The sequence below is a fragment of the Cricetulus griseus genome, chromosome 5, assembly GCF_003668045.3.
Source record: "Cricetulus griseus strain 17A/GY chromosome 5, alternate assembly CriGri-PICRH-1.0, whole genome shotgun sequence".
Lineage (NCBI taxonomy): Eukaryota > Metazoa > Chordata > Mammalia > Rodentia > Cricetidae > Cricetulus > Cricetulus griseus.
This window is the reverse complement of record NC_048598.1, coordinates 179,602,367-179,621,632: the sequence shown is the minus strand read 5'-3', so window position 1 is coordinate 179,621,632 and position 19,266 is coordinate 179,602,367. Positions and strand designations below refer to the sequence as shown.

General features: G+C 41.3%; 2 gene segments (V, D, J or C); both read right to left on the bottom strand.

The window, feature by feature from the left end:
- Positions 1-1,943: 1,943 nt before the first annotated feature.
- On the bottom strand, positions 1,944-7,276 carry LOC113831434. The segment is given in 4 exon segments: positions 1,944-2,003; positions 2,742-3,035; positions 6,817-7,133; positions 7,231-7,276. Coding segments are annotated over 4 exon segments (717 nt in total).
- A 4,896-nt stretch (positions 7,277-12,172) lies between these two features.
- Positions 12,173-12,818, bottom strand: LOC113837850. The segment is given in 2 exon segments: positions 12,173-12,693; positions 12,773-12,818. Coding segments are annotated over 2 exon segments (363 nt in total).
- Positions 12,819-19,266: the final 6,448 nt, after the last annotated feature.

Here is a 19,266-nt window from a genome sequence, read left to right as displayed (position 1 = left end):
AAGCTTTCTTTTTATCTTCTTATAGGGAGGGGGTGCTTTAGGAGCATCCTGCAAAAGCGCCGTTTGGAGCTGCCTTCTTCGAGGTTTTTTGTTACTTTGTATATGGTCATCCAAATAGTATCTTTCTTTTTCACCTAGCTGAGCTGCTTCCTCAAAATCTAAAACTTCATCTCCTGAGCTTTCAGAGTCATCAGAACTATTAAGATTTAAAGCTTCAAACTTATTTACAGAATCATCTAACAAATTACTCACTCCCTTGTCATTAGACACCCCGGGAGGTCCTTTTTCCTTATACGTTGCAGTTTCTCTTCTTACACACACTCCCTTGTCATTAGAAACCCCGGGAGGTCCTTTTTCCTTATTTTTTACTGTGTGCGCCCCACCTCTCACTATGTTCGGTTTCTGACATGTAATTCTGGGCTTCCTCAAGATTGCTACAACCATGAGAAAGATCAACATGGCTCCGAGTAAAAACACAGAAGCCTCTACACTAACCTCCCAAAATGGCAACATTCCCAAGCCAAAGTCCAGAAAAGACATACCTCTCCGAATCGTACCTCCCTGCAGTTCTGAATCCTCCTTGTTGCCAAGGGGTCTCCTATGGTGCTGACGATGATGAGGTCAATTTCCCGGGTTTCGGCACCAGATGTCCCGCGCTAACCGCCTCGCCAGCAAAAAACAACACGGGGACACTACTCAGGATCCTTCTGCAGTAAAGCTTTAATGCCTCTTGAGAGGAAGAGCATCAGCTTACAAAATGGAGACCCTGAACACCCAAAAACCCCTCCTTATATAGGCTGGCAACCGTCGCCTCAGACTGTTACTTTTTTGACTGGCTGAAGCCCTCGGACCATATGACGTCAGCTGATCGAACCATATGACGTCACGGGAGGGCGGACAAGGCTGCGAGAGTTACAAAGCATCGCGCCACAGGTACGCTGCCATAACACACATGTACATGCAAGAATAAAAAATAAATTTGTTTTCTCTACCCAAATGTTATAATATATTGAATATCCATAGATACATAACTGATTGGGGTGACTCTAGTATGTTTTATTTAAATTTGCTTCATGAGAAAAATATTTCTAGACAATATATTCCCCCTCTGTCACATACTCCCAAACTTCTCCCCTCCCTATCAACACAACTCTAAAGCCTTTATTTCTCTCACTCCTTAAACAAATGAGCAAAAAACAAGAAACTATCATCAATCTATGTATCTCATAAACACACACATTCTCTCAAGGATACAAAATCAGAAACCAAAATATGCACACATACAAAAATATCAATGAAACAAAGAAGCTTAAATAAAGTTATATAAGACAAAAGCTGTCCAAAATTTCATTGGTCAAGTTTTCTTTTTGCTAATTCCTGGTCATGGGGTGTAATTAATATAGCCAGTGAAGTGTGATTAATATACCAGTGAGACTAATTGAATTGGGCCAATTTTTCTCCTTTGCTAGTGGTTATAAATTGCAGATAGTTTCTTGGTTAATAGTGGGAGCTCTTGTCCACTTGTAACACTCAGCCCTGAGAACCCTTCTGGCTGGAACTTGTGCAAGCCTTGTGCTTGCCACCACGGTCTCTGTGAGTTCATGTGTGCATCAGTCCCGCTGTGAGTGCAGGAAACTGGTCCTTGGAGTCATTTATCACTTCTCACTCTTATCATCTTTCCAACTCCTTCCCTGAATTGTTGGCACAATCCTGAGTGTAAGGTTTGATGAAGACTACCCATTTATAGAGTGTGCCCAAATATATATCACTCTGTACATAGTGTCCCTTTCTGTCTAAGTCAGTTTCCACATATGGAAAAAGAGAATGTTCTCTGCTGATGGCTGACTTAGGCCCTGACTTATGTGTCTATGAGGGCACACGATTAAGAATAATTTTATTGATATGTTCCTTTATGAGAAAATAGCATTTGGTTTCACCTGGGGCTATGGTATATCTAGACTCAGTTTCTTCGCCTTCTTGGCAGAGTCCGACATGGGTTTCATCTCATGGACAACAATGAAATCCAAAAAGAGAATGATTGATTACATCCACAACAATTGCAATAACATATCTCATGGGATGGTCACCATTATAACTCACAGCATTTGTATCTAGGTTGCTTATTGCCCTTCTCGTTCTCATGGAAAAATATCTTCAATAGCTATGAATGCCAGTCAGTAGAAGAGAATACATCTTGTTAAATATCAGATCAACTTCCCAGTGTCCACTGTGATACACAAGTGTTGTCCTCAGCATTATGACCTTATCACCAGTTTGTGGAAAGAACCAAGAGCCTTGGCAATAGACTGAGATATCTCAGAGGTTCCTTAGCAATCCTTTCACCAGAGTCTCAGTTTATGAGTGCTTACCCAGTAAGCCCATCTCCCCAGTATGGAGTTATTCACTGAAGGAGAAATTACAGTAATTTAGAAATTTCTGCTGTGGGAATTTGAGAGAAAGTACAGAGTGAAACAATAGCTTTGAACCACTTGGCTTGAGCACATGACTTCCTTAATCATTTTATAACCAAACACAGTCAGACTAATTTCTAAACATCTTAAAAATGAATGATGGTGTATAACAGGAAGCCAGGGCTCTGAAGTTAGCAGTGAAGAGGAAACCTCAGAGGCTCACAGGAAAGATGTAACTCTCTTCCCATATTAGGAAGGGAAAGAGATGAGAAGCTTCCTGAAATTTTGTACAGATATCAAATGAGGCTGTGTCTCTGTGGTATTTGTTACTAGAGCACAGTAGTATGTGGCAGTGTCTTCAGTGTCCACACTGGCAATCTTCAGGGTTACTCGGTTGTTGGATGTGTCCTTGGAGATTGTGAGGCGGCTCTTCAGGGATGGGTTGTAGTATTTATCATCATTCCACCAAATGTATGCCAGCCACTCCAGACCCTTCCCTGAGGGCTGGCGGATCCAGCCCACACTCAAACCAGAAGTGCTCAGCGAAAACCCAGAGAAAGAGCAGGTCAGACTGAGAGTCTGGGAAGGCTGCAACAGCCCAGGGCCAGACTCCTTCAGGGTAACCTGGGATAGGACATCTGTTGGGGAAAAAGGAGAAGGTAAGGTTGGGACAGAGTGAATTATGGGAGTTCATGTAGAAATCTATGGCACTCACATGCAGGCACAATCAGCAGCAGGAATGAGGAAGCAAACACGGCCATGGCTGTACACCTGTGAGTGCCCAGGCCCAGCTTTGGCTTTTCAACCTATGCTTGGGTGGAGCCAGGAGAGATTTGCATTCAGTCACTGGGATCTCACTCTGAAGGAGGACTTAAATTATGTGTCTCAGGAGGAGCCAGTCTGAGATGAGAAACAGAGGATACCTCAGGGAAGTTCACCTCATCGTAGAAAGGAGCCCACATGAGAAGACCAGGTCCTCAGATCACAACACATCTGATGAGAACTGTGTGAATGGAGCATGGGAGAATGTTCCATCTCCAGGCTGGCAGTTATGCAGTCTATAACTGCATGGAAGAGAGTTGTATTCATTGACTTTACTAATCTGTCAATTTCCTGCCTCACTATTTGATATTTCACTTTATTCAGCATTAGTAGCTTCATGTTGATACTGCTGTCTATTTCTGAAACTTTAATAAAGAGCAGCTTTAGAAAAAATAAACTGTAGGCAGAGATGCTGAAGCATCCTGGAGAAAGGGAAGGACAGAGAATTGTGAAAGTCACAGCTCACAGGGCCCAGGGATTTCTTCACAGGTTCAGTGATGTTAAAGTCAATGCAGTCTGCTTTTTTCTTGTGAATATTGATGTTTTAAGACCTACAAAGTAAATTATTTGCTTGTCTTTGGTCACAATCACAGTGACTTTGTGATATGATCATGAATGAAAACATGGAAAGTAAGGAGTGAACTTCTGGATTTATATCAAATATTGTTCATTTTTATGAATACACTATCTTCCTATTTAAATTTTTAAAATAAATTTTGAAACATAAAGTTACCAAGAGGTATCTGAATCATGAATATGAACTTATAATAAGTTTGTCCTAACACTGTAAAAAGAAACAATGCTGAGTGTGAGCTGAGAGCTTTGTGTTTGTGGTTTTTTTTTTTTTTTTGGAAACTGTTATGTTTAGGGGAAGCTAAAAATCCATAGGAAACAAAATCTTAGCCACCCTCTGCACCTGGTCCCGGGCTGACCTTAAGTTCTATTGTGCAATGTGACTTCTGTTGGAGATGAGCTCTAATGTTCTTCCCGAGCACAGCAGGGAGTGATGTGTGCCTGACCATGGTGACCCTCAGTGTGTTCATCACACTGTATGTGGCTGTCACTTCTACTAACACAGAAGTCAGTCTTGAGGGCAACTCTTCCTTAGATTGGTTTCTGGAGAAGATGAAGCTGAAGAAGTATGAGTTATCTTCTGTGACTCCATGATAACCTCATTGTCCCAAGAGTACAGACTCTTCTCTGGGGCAAACCCGGCCCCAGTATGTGTCAGAGTGTGATGGAGTAACCAGGGCCAATGCAGGTAACGACCAGGTCTCTCAGGGCTTCAACAGGCCAAGTGTTGACATCTGAAGTGGTACCTAAGGTCAAGGAGAATTGACCTCTGTCAGTCACAAACAGTGACTATTTCAGCAGGTTTCCCCACAATACCAAAACATCTAACCCGGATGACAACGGCAGAGTCATTTCTGGTATTATAAGTCACAATATGCCTCAGTAAATAGACATCAACATATGTCCCCATAAACAAAAGCATTCACAGAATGGATTTATATCTGGACACATCACTGCATAATTTAAAGCAGACCCATGAGTGACCCTTGAATGACAAACAGATGCTGATACTGAGAACCTGTCACCAGGCTCAGGAGTTGACCCGACAGTCTTATGTTCCACCCCAGTTTTCCCCAGAGACTTTAAGCCTGTGTGAGTAGATTGCTGTGCTCAGCCATGTAGGGCGTCTCCAATTTCCCCTGGAGATCAGGAGCATATTTTCAATTTGGGAGCCCCGTAATTACAGGTGGGAGTGGACAGAACACGGTTTCTCCTGGTGCTTTATCTTGTCAGAGGACATCTGTTGGGCTTCCATAGGAAACTTCAAGCAGCATTTCTAATTAGCAAGGCTTCTGTAACATAACGTGGCACGACATGTCAACTACCTCTCACCAGAAGTCATACCTAGTGGGGGGTCATCCATATCAGTCACTCAACATCATATGTTGAGTGGAGGGATTGTCTGCTACAGGAACTTGAGTGACTGCTGTCCAGTAAAGAGGCAGCTCACAGTTATAAATCTATGGGGATTCCCTAGTGCCAGATCCCACCTGGTTTCTGTGCATCAATTTATCCAAAACCAAGTGCTCTAGAGCACCAGGCTGAACCCCAAGGAGCCTGTGGCTAACAGAAGTGATAGCCGTCACTGCAGGTCTGTGCTCTGTGACAGGCTTGAACTGAACACAGGGTACTGGGAAGGCTGTGAATAATAGGACAGGGATTAAATGTCATATTCCAAACACTCTTTCAATCCTGCCATTGAAATGAATCAGATTTTCAAATAAGTTATGTGAAATATAAATGGCTGAGCAAATCATCTGTCCTACAAGAATTGTATTTAGAAAATATCTTTCAGATTTTCCTTTGTATTTTCTTCTATTGTTGAAATAGATATTTTCACACTGTCATGAATCCCATGAAAACCTAAAAGTGGAAGCCAATATGTATAAACAAAAAGACTGTATGATAAAACAAATTAACAAACCAAAACAATGCTCTGATTTAACATTACAAGACAAAGAACCACCAAAGATACCAAAGAGTTGTTTTGTGTTGGGCACCTACTACTCAACATGGACATATCACTGAGAGGAGTCTGTTTGACCAGTGAAACTATATTACCGATGACTAAATTTCATTTGCAAAGAGCTATCAGAATTTCCACATGATCAATTATTTCTCCACAATGTTTATTCAATAGTCTTAGAAGCATACACTCAAATTATCACCAACATGGGGACATTGGGGTCTTTGTTGTAAACTTAAAACTGCTCACTCTCTGAGTCTTGGAGCCAGATGGACCAGGAAACTTTTTAGTATAGTGAGACTGGATTCATAACCAAAGGTAATCACATCAGGATCTGAATCTCCACAGAAGAAGCTCACAGGAAGGACACTGCCCACACCACACAGCAGCCATCCCTTGGCTCCAGATGTGTGCCTGAGCTCTGAGTTAGAGTACAGAGATAGAACCAGACTTATCTAATTCAAGACAGAAGCAGAAGACACCGTGATATATGCAGTAATGAAAATAATTTAATTAAAATTTCAATGCTACCACATCTTAGCCTTATGTCTCCAGCCCTCCTGAAGAGGAGAAGGGATTGGACAACTCAAGGTGCTTACTGTGACTGAGCCTGTCTCCCCTTCAACTTGGTTCCCTCTGAATTAATAATACTGTGGCAGTAATGGGTCTGTCCTAACCACAGCGTGAGGGAAAAGTCCACCTGAGTATCCAGAGCTTCCCCAACACTGATCCTGGTGACCACAGAGCATCACGCTTTCCTCATAGAAACTTTCTGCATTGTGTTCGGTAGGACTAGGTGACATAGTTGTATTAAGAATGTTTGTCAAAGCAGAAGTCATAATTTTTAGAGGCATGATCAATTCCTAGCATTGTTAATTACAAAATGGAGCCCCATAAAATCAGAATATGGAGAGGTCACCTAGATAATACAGAAAAAAATCAATTATGTCTGAACCAGGGCTTTATGTGCGCTGAGCGCCCCCTGCTGGCTAAGTGTACCTGGCAGGGAGGTTTTTGTTTGGGCTCACACTGAAAACTTCTCACTGTGTATCTTGTACAGTAATAAGTGGCCGTGTCCTCAGTTCTCAGGTTGTTCATTTGCAGGTAGGCCATGCTTTGGGAATCATCTCTGGAGATGGTGAATCTGCCTTTCACTGAATCTGAGTAATAGGTTGCATAATTATAACTTTTAGTGCTTATGCTAGCAACCCACTCCAGTCCCTTCCCTGGAGCCTGGCAGACCCAAAACATGGCATAGTCAGTGAAGGTGAATCCAGAGGCCACACAGGAGAGTTTCAGTGACCCTGCAGGTTTCACTAATCCTCCACCAGACTCAACCAGCTGCACCTCACAGTGGACACCTGCAAACAGAGAGGACCCAGATGAAGAAACTGTCACAAAGTCTACTGTCTCTCTCACTCATGTCTCCTCACACACTCAGCATCCCTTGTTATGTACCTATTAAAAGAGCAACAAAGAACACCCAGTGCAGCCCCAACTCCATGTTGATTGTCGTGTTTTCAGTGCTGCTCACTGAATGGGAAGACAGGGCTAGAGGCCTCTGCCTGACCTGCGGGGTGAGGGCAGGGCTGGATTTCATGAGCAGAGGGAGGCAGTATTTGCATATCTCCCTGCTATATATTATTCTCTGGTGTGTGTGAGCCTTAGAGGCAGCAGGTAATGGTGCAAATGTCTGCGAGATAATGAAAAGTGATGACCATGATTTCATTAAAATATTCATTTTTTTGGAAAAGCTTCCGTATCCTAAATTTAAATTTTCCCTCTTTATATGTAGTCTTAACTGATTATCTTACCAGATATTATACAATTAGTTCATAGATGTTTTAAAAATTAAAAATTACAATTTGATAATTCAAGAGGAACTAATGGAAAGATCAATGATTATGAAGTGTACATTAAATTACTGTAATGAAACTGGGATAGGGACAGCATTGTGAAAATTTACCATGCATACTTATTAAATAAACAGTAATAGTACAGAGGCTACTCCTTGTGAAATACTAAACACATCACAAACTGCTTTACATGTATGCAACATGATTGTGTTTGATGTATGTTAGTCAACAACTTTGAATTTTGTGCCATTAATTTTCCTCAAACTAAATATAGATTCCTATGTGTGGTTACCACAGGAAGGAAAGGAGTCTGTTACATGGTCTGTAGTGCCATGATTTTAATGCATTCCCATCTCTCCAAGCCTCTGATGATGCAGGGATTTTCTTAGTATCTGTGGGATGAGTCTCAAGGGGCCATTGGATAGTCACCCCTGTATTAGAAAGGAGAGTTGGGAAGTAATTGTTTAATTGCTTTATTAATTCATTCATTAGAGAAACTTTGGTGTGCCTAAGAGTTCTTATGGACTATGACATTTTTGTTTCTGTGGCACTTGTAGAAGTGAGCTGCATTTAAAGCAACTGAATTCAGTGAGCTGTTGATCTGAAGTTATTTCTGCTTTGAGTCCTTTGATGACCAAATCATGGCTCTGACAGGTTTCACTCAGTCAGCCCTGTTATGTGTAGATAAGCCAAGGAAGAAACTCCAGACAGAGGTGGTGACCTCCTTGCTGTTCCTCCTTTGCAACTGTCCCACAGACTCCACCACACAGCAAGTCTCAAAAGCAACAAGAAAATTAAAATAGCTTCCTATGAACTACCAGACCAACATGGAATAAAGTTGGATATCAACAACTACAGAAAAACAGAAGGCTACAAACTCCTGTAAACTAAAAAACTTCCTCCTGAATAACGGCTGGGTCCAGGAAGAAAGAAAAAAGAAACAAATGAAAGACCTCCTAGCCTTCAATGACAATGAATGCACAAGATATCCAAACACTGGGACACTATGAAAGGAGTGACAAGAGGAAAGTCCATAGCACTTCTTGCCTGCATAAAGAAATTGGATAATTGTCATACAACAGACTTTACTGAAAACCACAGAGCATGAGGGGGTTTGACCTAGGGTCTCTGCATATATGTGCCAGATGTGTAGTAGGCATGGTCTTCTTTTGGGACACATAAAGTGGGAGCAAGTGCTGTCTCTGACTCCTCTGCTGATGTTTGGACCATTTTTCCTCATACTGAGGTGCCTCATCGACCTGACATGTCACGTTTTGTTTATATCCATTGGGGGACTGCCCTCCAATGAAGAGAAATGGAGGACTGGATGGAGATTCAATGGAAAATGGGAGGGATTTGGAGGAGAGGACAGAGGCAAAACAGCAATTAGTTGGATAAATTACTGAATAAAAATAAATACATACATATTTTATAAGGCTGTATTGAAATAAGGATCCTTAAATGTAAGTAATCATACAACTGTAGAGAATATAGAATCCATATAGCACAACAAATCAAAACAAGGGTACCATGAGTTTAATCAAAGGGAACTATGGAGCAAGAGAATCAAAAATATGATGCTATTTTTTTAAAAGTCTGGATAATAACATTTCATATATTCCTAGTTTTGTATTTCAGAACGTTTCTTCTGTTGAGGGAACTATTTTGTATTCAGAATTTGGTGTGGTTTTATGGCTCTGATGATATATTGTTGTTATAAGAAATAATAGACTTTTAAAATTTGCATGAATAATTAGTGAGATGTAGATAAGCTGGTCATGCAATTATTGGTGTTGTCCCCTTGGTTGTTCTGATCATGCTCTATCGTTATCTGAGATATGTGCCTTCAGAAAGATGATTTGAAAGAATGTGGATGAGATTTCTGTCTTAGAACAGAGGGAGCTGCATGGGTGGACAGTGCTTCTCACAGAAGATCTGAGTTATTAATTATATACCACTGTGCTGGGCACGTGAAAACTCTTTATAAGGTAATGGTCAGAGTGGGCACACAGATGATGAGAAGCCTGTGAGGTGTTGCATTGCTCTTACTTCTCCACAATAATTCCAGAGATAAGTCTTGTTTTCTAAAAAGAATTTTAAAACTGTGTAGATTGTAAGAGCCAGAAGAGGCAGATGACCCCAAGGAAGCAGTGTCTTCTAGAGAAATCAGGATTGATTGATACACATGGGAACTCACAGTTACTGTGAACGCCTGCACAGAGCCTGAGTCAAGTCAAGCCGGATGAGGCCCCAGTGTTGAGACAGGGACATGGACACAGGCTCTCACACCTAACCAGGAAGGTTCTACAATTGATGTTTGTAAAGGAAAAACTATTGTTCTCCATTGGCATCTCTTTGGGCATATAAAGCACACTTATGTGTCAACACAAGTGCAGCAATAGATAATATATGCTACTTTTAAAAATATTTTTTCTCATATCACATGTTTGGTGCATTTTCTTTTTGTCTCACTGCCCTTTTACCCACATCTCAAAGTGCCATAGCTGTGTGTTTTTATGAGTTTTGTGTGAATGTGTTTCTTATTTTCTTATTTTTAATGCCTTATATTTTGATCCTTCCTTTTTGCCTCTCTTTTGCTTTCTACAAAGAGAAACTGTGTGGTGTTCAGTGGATGGGGAGATAGGAAGAAACTGGAAGGAGTTGAAAACGGACAATCAATGACCAGATTAACTCTTGTTAATTTTCTTTAGAAACGTTATAAAAAGTAAATAAAACCTGATTAAAATATCCACGATTGGATCCTATACAAACCTGCGAAGTGTTTAACAAATAATCAACACTCAATTGGAACATTAAAACATCACATGTCAACAACAGCAGGTGCAGGTCAACTAGTAAACTCAAGGAAGGAAACCACAGAGGACATAGAGTCCCCTCCACACCAACCTCATCTCTCTACTGGGGATTCTTGGCTTCATTGTGCCCCCTGCTGTTTCTCACTGCTGGTTGGTTTGTCATTGCTTACAATGAATCTGCACTGTCTGTCTTTATGAGGAACATATCCCTGAAACTTCAGTGCTCACAGAGCTCGGCTACAATAATAAGTGGCTTTCTTTACTTTAAGATGCTGAGTGGATGTTTCAGTATGGATATGATGTTGTGCCTATATTACCATGAATGTCCCTCTCAACCCAGGCTCTTCTAATTTGTCATTAAGACCCAGATCTAGCAGTTCCCAATATAATAATATGACAATAGGATAGAGCAGGAACTTTGCTTCCTTCATCAAGCTGTACCTGGAGCAGCACCTGAGGTCAGAGAAACACAGTAAGTCTTCAGCTGTATCCCCAGTATCCATGTATGACCCATTCAGTTACAGAACTCAGGAGAATGAGGAGACAACACATTTGTACTCACAGATCAGTTAACAGCAATAAAAAATATATTACATTGGAAAGGAAGCAGAAATCAAGCAAAATTACACCATAAGTCAATCTAATTCCTGTCCTCCAGTTGGGGGTAGAGAGAAAATTACTTTAACAAGATTCCTCATGGATGGAGTTTCATGTCAGTAGAAACATCTGTCTCTCTCTCAGTTTGGGTACCAAATGCCCAATGGAGTAATTAACTCTACTTTTAGAGAAACTGTCTGGTTAGGCTAAGAGAGCTTGCTGAGCTCCCTATCGGCATCTATCCCACCCGCCCTGTGGCATTCCTAGGAACAGGAACCTCATTAAAGCAATGAAATGTACTGAACTGGTGATCTGAAGTCATTTAGGATTTGGCCCTTAAATGATCAAACCTTTTCTCTTTTGGATTTCATATGCTTAACAGGGTTATATGTAGGTAAGTGAAAGGAGGAAACTCTGGGTAGATGCCGTAACCTCCCTTGCTGTCCCTTGTTGGCACCTGCTCCTTGAGGCCCTGAGTGTCTGAGATGCCAGCATCCCCGGCTGACCTCCATTCCCTTTGCATCAGGTTGATCTTGTCTGGATTTGCTCCTGCACCAGAGTCTAAATGATGTGTAGGACTCACCAGTGTCTACAGTGTTGATATGTACTTCTGCTGCCTGGCTCCCCTTAAGCTCTATGTCCCTGTGCACAGTAGGTGTTGCCATATAAGTGACTTTCTTCACATGGAAACAGCTGGACAATTCTCTAGTAATAATTGTCAACAGTGGCTGCTCTGCAGGCCAGCACTTCCCAGCAGAGCTCTCTTCTCCTTATTTGCACTCTCATTTGTAAGCATGTAGAACACTGGACAGTTTATCTCTCTGACAGCATGACAGAGACTGAGGTTACTGTTTCAATACATGGAATCATTATTGCTTGTCAAAAATTTCCTGCATTTATATGGGGCTTTGTTATTATAACTGTAGGGTTTTGGTTTTGTTTTTTGTTTTTTTATTGAGACAGGGATTCTCTGTGTAGCTTTGGAGCATATCCTGGCACTCTCTCTGTAGATGAGGCTGGCCTCAATCTCGCAGAGATCTGCCTGCCTCTGCCTCCTGAGTGCTGTGATTAAAGGCATGAATACCAAGGCCTGGCCAACTATAGGTTTTATACCGAGTTAATGATGCTATCCTATGTCCTCTTTCCTATGCATGTGGCTTGATTGCCAAGACACAACTGTGAAGAGTCTACCAAAGAACAGAGATCAATTTCCTGTGTGTCTAATTACTAACTTCATAATCATAGTCATGGAGGAGGCAGATATTTCCTCTGTTGCTGTCTGGGCACAGAAGAACCACTTCCCTGAGGTTTTCTGACACCCTCAGGATGTGGTTTTCACACTGTGTCTCTCGCACAGTAATTCATGGCTGTGTCTTCATCCTTGAGGCTGCTGATCTGCAGATATGCAGTGCTGACAGACGTGTCCAAGGAGAAGACAAACCGTCCTTTGAAGTCATCAGCATATGTTGGATTCCCAGTTTCAGTATTGATCCAGCCCATATACTTTAGACCCTGTCCTGGTGCCGGCTTCACCCAGCGCATTGAATATTGTGTGAAGGTGTACCCTGAAGCCTTGCAGGAGATCTTCACAGACTGCCCAGGCTGCTTCAGCTCAGCTCCTGACTGCACCAGCTGGATCTGTGTTTGGACACCTGTGGAGAGAACATGGGGAAGTGAGAGGTCATAGAACTGCCTCAGTTTACCCTGTGGCTGTGGGCTCTGATGTCTTACTTTGGGCAGCTTCCAGCAGGAAAAGGAGCCTCCACACCCACTCCATGCTGTATGAGTTTGGGGATCTGTAGTTTTCTGAGACTAATCAGGCTCTCCCTTGCTGGGTGAGGGAGATGAGCCTCAGATTTCTACTCTAAAGCTTTTGCATAGAGCACATTTGAATATTACCAGGACCTAAAAAAAATTGAATGTAATCTAATATGCAAGGCTCTAATACTCCAGGTGGCTAACACCATGTCTTCCAGCATCTGGTGTTTATGATTTCACACTGGCTCTGTTGACCCCAAGGCTTCTGTTTATGCTGGGTCTGCACAGGGACAGCTCCACCTGGACATCTCACAGTCTCACTGCTTGATTCCATTCAACAGGGCAGCAGTGGCCTTTGTCTTCTATTCATCACGTCCCCGTCCTATTGAGAGTCAGCAACCTTAACCTTTCCAATGGAGACGGTGTCTGCACACTGAGACCTCTGCATTTCTCACATGGCTCTAAATGTGTACCTCACGTGGCTTCTAAATGTGTGCTATTCTTGGAATCTTGTGATCCTCTGCACTCCCATGTCAGTGTCTACCAGTATTGATGAAGAGATTGGAAATAAGGTGCATTTGCATTTAAAACTAGAAAATCTGTGCTCTCCTTGTACATAATTCATGTAATAAATATTATAAATATTAAAGATTGCCAGAAGTTCCATGGAGTTTTGGAGGGAATGATGTACCTATATTAATATAAAAATTAAAAATTATCACAATAAAAATAGTGAACCAGACTCATAAAAAGAAGAGTTTAGATATCTGATGAGAGGATAGGCAGCTAGACAAATGCACTGACTTTCAAAAAATGTTCTATCATCTATTCTATCTTTGTGAGTCTAAAGACTAACATGCAACTCAACTTTTATCATAACTAAGGAAAACTATAACCATAGCTATCTGTCTTCAACTCCATCAAAGACCATAGAAAATAGTATATAAAATCTAGAATTGACAAAGACATCTCATTACATGGACAGCCACCCGAATTTCCACTGTAATTTTGGGACATCCATTTTCTCCTCATAGGCCACAGTGTGTCTGACAGACTTCCCAGTGAAGCAGGGATTCTGCAGCAAAGTTCCATCTTGTTTCAGCAGTCACTTTCCTGTGGGTCCTGGATGCCCACTTTACACAGCACACAAACAAACAGTCAAGACAAGAGCAGTTTCTTGCCCAAAAGGCTAGTCTCACCATATTGAAAGCAATTCCATAACGAGTTTCTTTGATGCCCAACTTCCTTACTGCATCTTTGCTGTTGCCAGGAGCAGTTGTGTCTCAATATCATGAAAAACCCTAAACTATTTTAAATGCCATTTTCTGTAGGTCTGTGAAAGGTTTGAAAATTGCCTATCCATTTGAAATATATCTCTATATATCTAGAAAACCTAGCTAACCTAACTATAAGTTTTGACTAATATAGGTAACTATCAATAATCTGTACTTAAATATACAATACCGAAACAAGAGGAGAAATATACATACATCAAAATTGATCTTAATTTTGGATCAACAAATGAAAATCCATACCAATACAAAGTATTCATTTCTATATCATATTTCCCCATTTTAGAGAAAGTGAATGTTTGTGATCCTTAACCATTTGTAACCAACCCCATTTAAATGAAAACAAACGTTTATAAACAATATTTGGGAGTTTGGGCACCATTCTTTACAAATTGTTTCTGTTGGTTGGGAGGCATGAAACACACAATCCAATTACAGAAAGCAGTCTAATGAGCACCCACCCCAGGGCTGCTGCTGATAGAATTAATCCTCTTACATTCTGAGCTGGGGATCCCACTACCCTTTCCCCAATGGCACCTGAGTAGGAGCCCAGCTTGTTGTCAAAGCACCTGTGACTCCAACAATTGATTTCAAACTATCAGCATATTGTCATCCTTCTTTGGGTGCTTTTAGGCCCAGTTAATGTGATAGTTGGTCACAGAATCGAAGGCAGCACATTTGAGGGACAGCAGTTGGATTGTGAATGGCGGTTCTGTTGTGTGATTCCTGTGAGGAGAGCATGTTATATGTTGATGATGTGACTCATGGGATTCGAGACCCCACAGATTAGTGCAGCACCAAACACGCATTTAGTTGCTGGGTGAAGTCTGCTACCAGAGGCGGATCTAATCTCATGAGGCGCAAACGCCATCCATCCAGGGAAACAAAGTGGATGTCTCCTGAGAATTCATCAGCAATCTCCCCAGCAAGCTGAAATTCTAAAAGTCTAACAATGGACATCTGTTTCTTAGCCATATAATGAAAGTCTGGAGTAAATCTGAACACAAGGAGGGGAGCTGTCCACACACCTGGCACCTCACACCAGACTGAAGGACACTAATCCCTTAAACATAAGACTGGAAAGAGAGGAACTTCCCCCGCCTGAGGTTCTACATTCTGTGAAGAGATGAAGGTGGCCTCAAACCCAGGATATTGTAGGGAACGTGGTGTAAATGCATGAATTGGGTAGTAATATCTTTAAGGTGGGAAAACATCACTTTTACTCTTTCAGGAGGCCAAATGTGCAAATAGACAGTCTGTAATTAATTTACTTTCTTCTCTTTTCCCAAGACAAGTGTGTGTGTGTGTGTGTGTGTGTGTGTGTGTGTGTGTGTGTGTGTGTGTTTAGTATTCCAAGTTTGCCTAAAGTCTTTCATTTTAGGGAAAGCATTCACATAAAAATGAATTATTAGCCAGGCGTTGGTGGCACACACCTTTAATCCCAGCATTCAGGAAGCAGAGGCAGGAGGATCTCTGTGAGTTCGAGGCCAGCCTGGTCTCCAGAGCGAGTGCCAGGATAGACTCCAAAGCTACACAGAGAAACCCTGTCTCAAAAACCCAAAATAATGAATTATTAAAACCTATAATGAAGTCATTTTTGCAATCATGACCAACTTTTCCTTCTCTCCTTCCTCTGAGCTGAAGTCTTCACAGGGCAGAGGGCAATGCCTTGGGACCAGGACGCCTAACTTGCCTACCAGAATTGCCTGGGTTCAACACTGTGGGTGGAACATCAAGGCCTGAGATCCCAGGTCACAGTCATATATTTCAGCTGAGAAAACCCCTCATGATAGTATAAGGATATTACAGATAGATTTACAGATGCCGCTGGTGGTGGTGGTTCTGATGAGTATACGTCAATGTTTGAAATTTTACATCAGTCTTTATGTATATGAAATTGATTTTTCTGCTCAAAAAGGTTCATATGTAATGTGTAAAACTTGTATGTGGTTTACAAAGAATTTTTACTGTACTAAATTTGGAGTCATGTCACAGTAACTACATCATGTGTATTACATGGTCTCTGCAGTTATTTGAGGTCAGGACAGGAAACCTTAGGGTTCCCGAGGACACCCTCACTCTCCAGATGTTTCTCTCACCTACTCCATTTTCTTTTCTGGTGAAAGTTGGGTCTAAAGCGCCCTCTGCTGTTCCTGAGCATCCTCAAATTGAGGTCATTCCTGAGCACACAGGGAACCTCCTCACACTGTCTCCCCAGTTGGAGGAACATAGGAGGATACTTTACACAGCCATTTCTGTGTCAAGCAGTAAGTTAGATTCAGCACAGTTTCCATAATCTCTAACATAGAATTAATCAAGAGGACTCTGCCTACCACAATGCATTCCCCAAGGATTGCATACACATTAACCAAGACACATGCATATTTTTGATGGAAGTGTATGTCTGCTACTGGAACTTGCAAAGTTAATGTTCTGAGATAAAGAGACATCACACTTTATCAGAACTTTGAGATTACCAAGATCCATTGATCTCCTTACTGGTTGTTATTCACCCATTTGTTGAAAACCTAATACTCTATAGCATGAGGATGATCTGTCAGTATCCAAAGCACTGTAAGAGTTGATGCTGTATCAATGTAGGTCCATGTTCTGTAAAGCCTGCATATTGTAGAGCTGAGAACTTGGACAGGGAAGACAATAAATGTGGGAACAGAGACTGAGGTATAATCTCAGAAACTTCCTCAATTAACAATGAGTTGATGAATGAGACGTGTGGAAAGTAATTTAATAATACATTTGTATACCTTATAGGAATCATACTTACAAGGCAGTGCATTCTGATGTAAATATGTCTTTCATTCTAAGATACTGGAATTCCTGCTGGATCACATGGCCTGAGTCAAACCTACACACATCAAGAGGTCACATAATAATTGAGACTATGAAAGGAGTTGTTTTATTGAGCTCTATGTTTTCCCCAGCCCCCTTTCCTCTCCCTCCCACTATCCCCCCTGGCCCTTAATCTCCCAATTTACTGAGGAGATCGTATCTTTTTCCCCTTGCTAGGCAGATTCATGTGTGTCTCTCTTAGGATACAAAAGTGAGTTTGTTTGTATAGATGCTGATGCTTTGGATCTTACTGGTCAAATTTCTGTTTTACTTCATCCTCAGTGATTCCAACAAATGTTCCCACCTCAGAATCCAAAGGCATTTTTGTCATGATGCACCCTCACAGTTTTCCATTTTGTTGTTTTATTAATGAAAAGACATGTCAATGGAGGTGGTCTCTGGCAAGGAGATTGACAAAATAGGGTGTACTCTAGGAGCATCCCAAGTCAACATCAATTTATTCATAGACCCTTTTTCAAATTGACAGAAGCTCTGCAGGTCTGTGATGAAGTAACTGTCAAAGTCACACTCACAGAGTTATCTCCTAAGCAAGTCTCCAGGATGATCTCTGACATCATAGCTCCAGAGCAGCCCAGCTCCCCGATCCTCCAGGGTTTCTCGCAGGATCTGCAGGGTTAGGGTTGCGCTCGTTTTCAGGAGCAAAAAGAGGCCTTGTTTGCATTTCCAGCTCTGTATGAGGAGTTTTGTGGTGGAAGAATTAGGCATTTAAATGCCTATAGCAAAGGAAAGAGACAAATCAAGTGATATGGAAAGAAGTAATTACTGATTATTTATTATGTATTTGTGATATAATTCAGTCTTATTTATTTTTAATTTACCTTTCTTTTTTGCTGCATCCACAACTCTCTCTTATTAGCTCTACAGAGGTGTGATAATTTTAGAAGGATTAGCAAAGTTTTATGCATTTTGAATCTAGATATTGAATTGAAGAGACTGCTTTCAAGGATGTAGCTTAGTGTTAATTCATGCAAACAACTGGTGTGTGATACCCAGTACTGAAGAAAAATGATATGTAAATTCTATACACTATTACTTTTCTGTAAGTAACTTAAATTTGAATATTTGTTTGCATTAATTATTAATCTGGTGAGGCCTGTGTTTTGATTCCCACTACTGTACATCAGGGTCACTAGTTTTCAACATTTTCAAACTAATAAAGGAACCATGTGTGTCTCTAAGAAAAGACAGAGAGAAATCTAGAGCCTCCACTCGGGACTGTGATCTTGTGTCCCTCCATCCCTCCAGTCCTGTCCCCTCCCAGGACATGAAACTCTATCCTAATTGGGTGAGACTCAGCATGAAGAACCTTGAGGTTGCTTCTCCATGAGATAAGACTGTCCAGTCCTGGCTTCCAATTGAGGAATTTATCCTATAATGAGATGTACTGTCTCCATGGTGACAGAGAGGGCCTTTGAACTGTGTCATTTCCTTTTCTGTAGCAATCCCAGGAGAGTGACATAAAATCTAGGAACTAACTGATCTTGTATCCTTCTAGGGGAGGATTCTAACTGCCATAGGAGATGGTCTCCTGGGCCTTGTATGTGGTTAACTCAGAGGAATAAACTCTGAGTAGATTCAGGAAACACCCTTGCTGGCCCCTCTATACTTACCCCTCAGGCTGTGCATAGCTAAATTATTTTGCTTTGACTTTCTGATGTCTCATGGCAAAAATACTTACCAATGTCAGTGATCATGTGGACTTGATGTCATTTGGAAAATCACAATATACAATATTGGACCTCTATAATTATTTGACAGATCTTGGTCTCCAATTGATTAATCTCACCCCATATAGGGATTGCTCTGAAATGTTTGTAGACAGTTTAATGTGCTCTCAGCAATCATGTACAGTTCAGGAAGGTTATCCTAGGAATCTTGTGTGACTGTGATGAATCATGGCAGCCATAAGATGAAGTTCTGTGGAGGATGGGAACTTTACCTCTCCTTGAGAGAATCAGTGTGTCCCCACCGAAGTCAGGCCTATTCAACTTACATGGGTCCATCCAGTTCAAATATAACAACACCCAACATTCTTACCACTTTTAATCTTTCTGTGGATGGTTCCCTGGAATTCACAGATAACGGAACCCCTCTTCTCTTTCTATCCTGACTCTGTGGTTTATATCTGAGTAAGAGATTTCATGATGTTGCTGAAACTTTATGTTGCACACAGGACATTGAGGGGACACTGGGCCTTGGAGGACAGGAACTTTCTGCAATTAAAATACCTGTAGCCATACTATCAATGGCAGAATTATTTGTTCCTGTCGTTCAGGCTCGTAGAGTCAAGGTATGTGTGTTCTC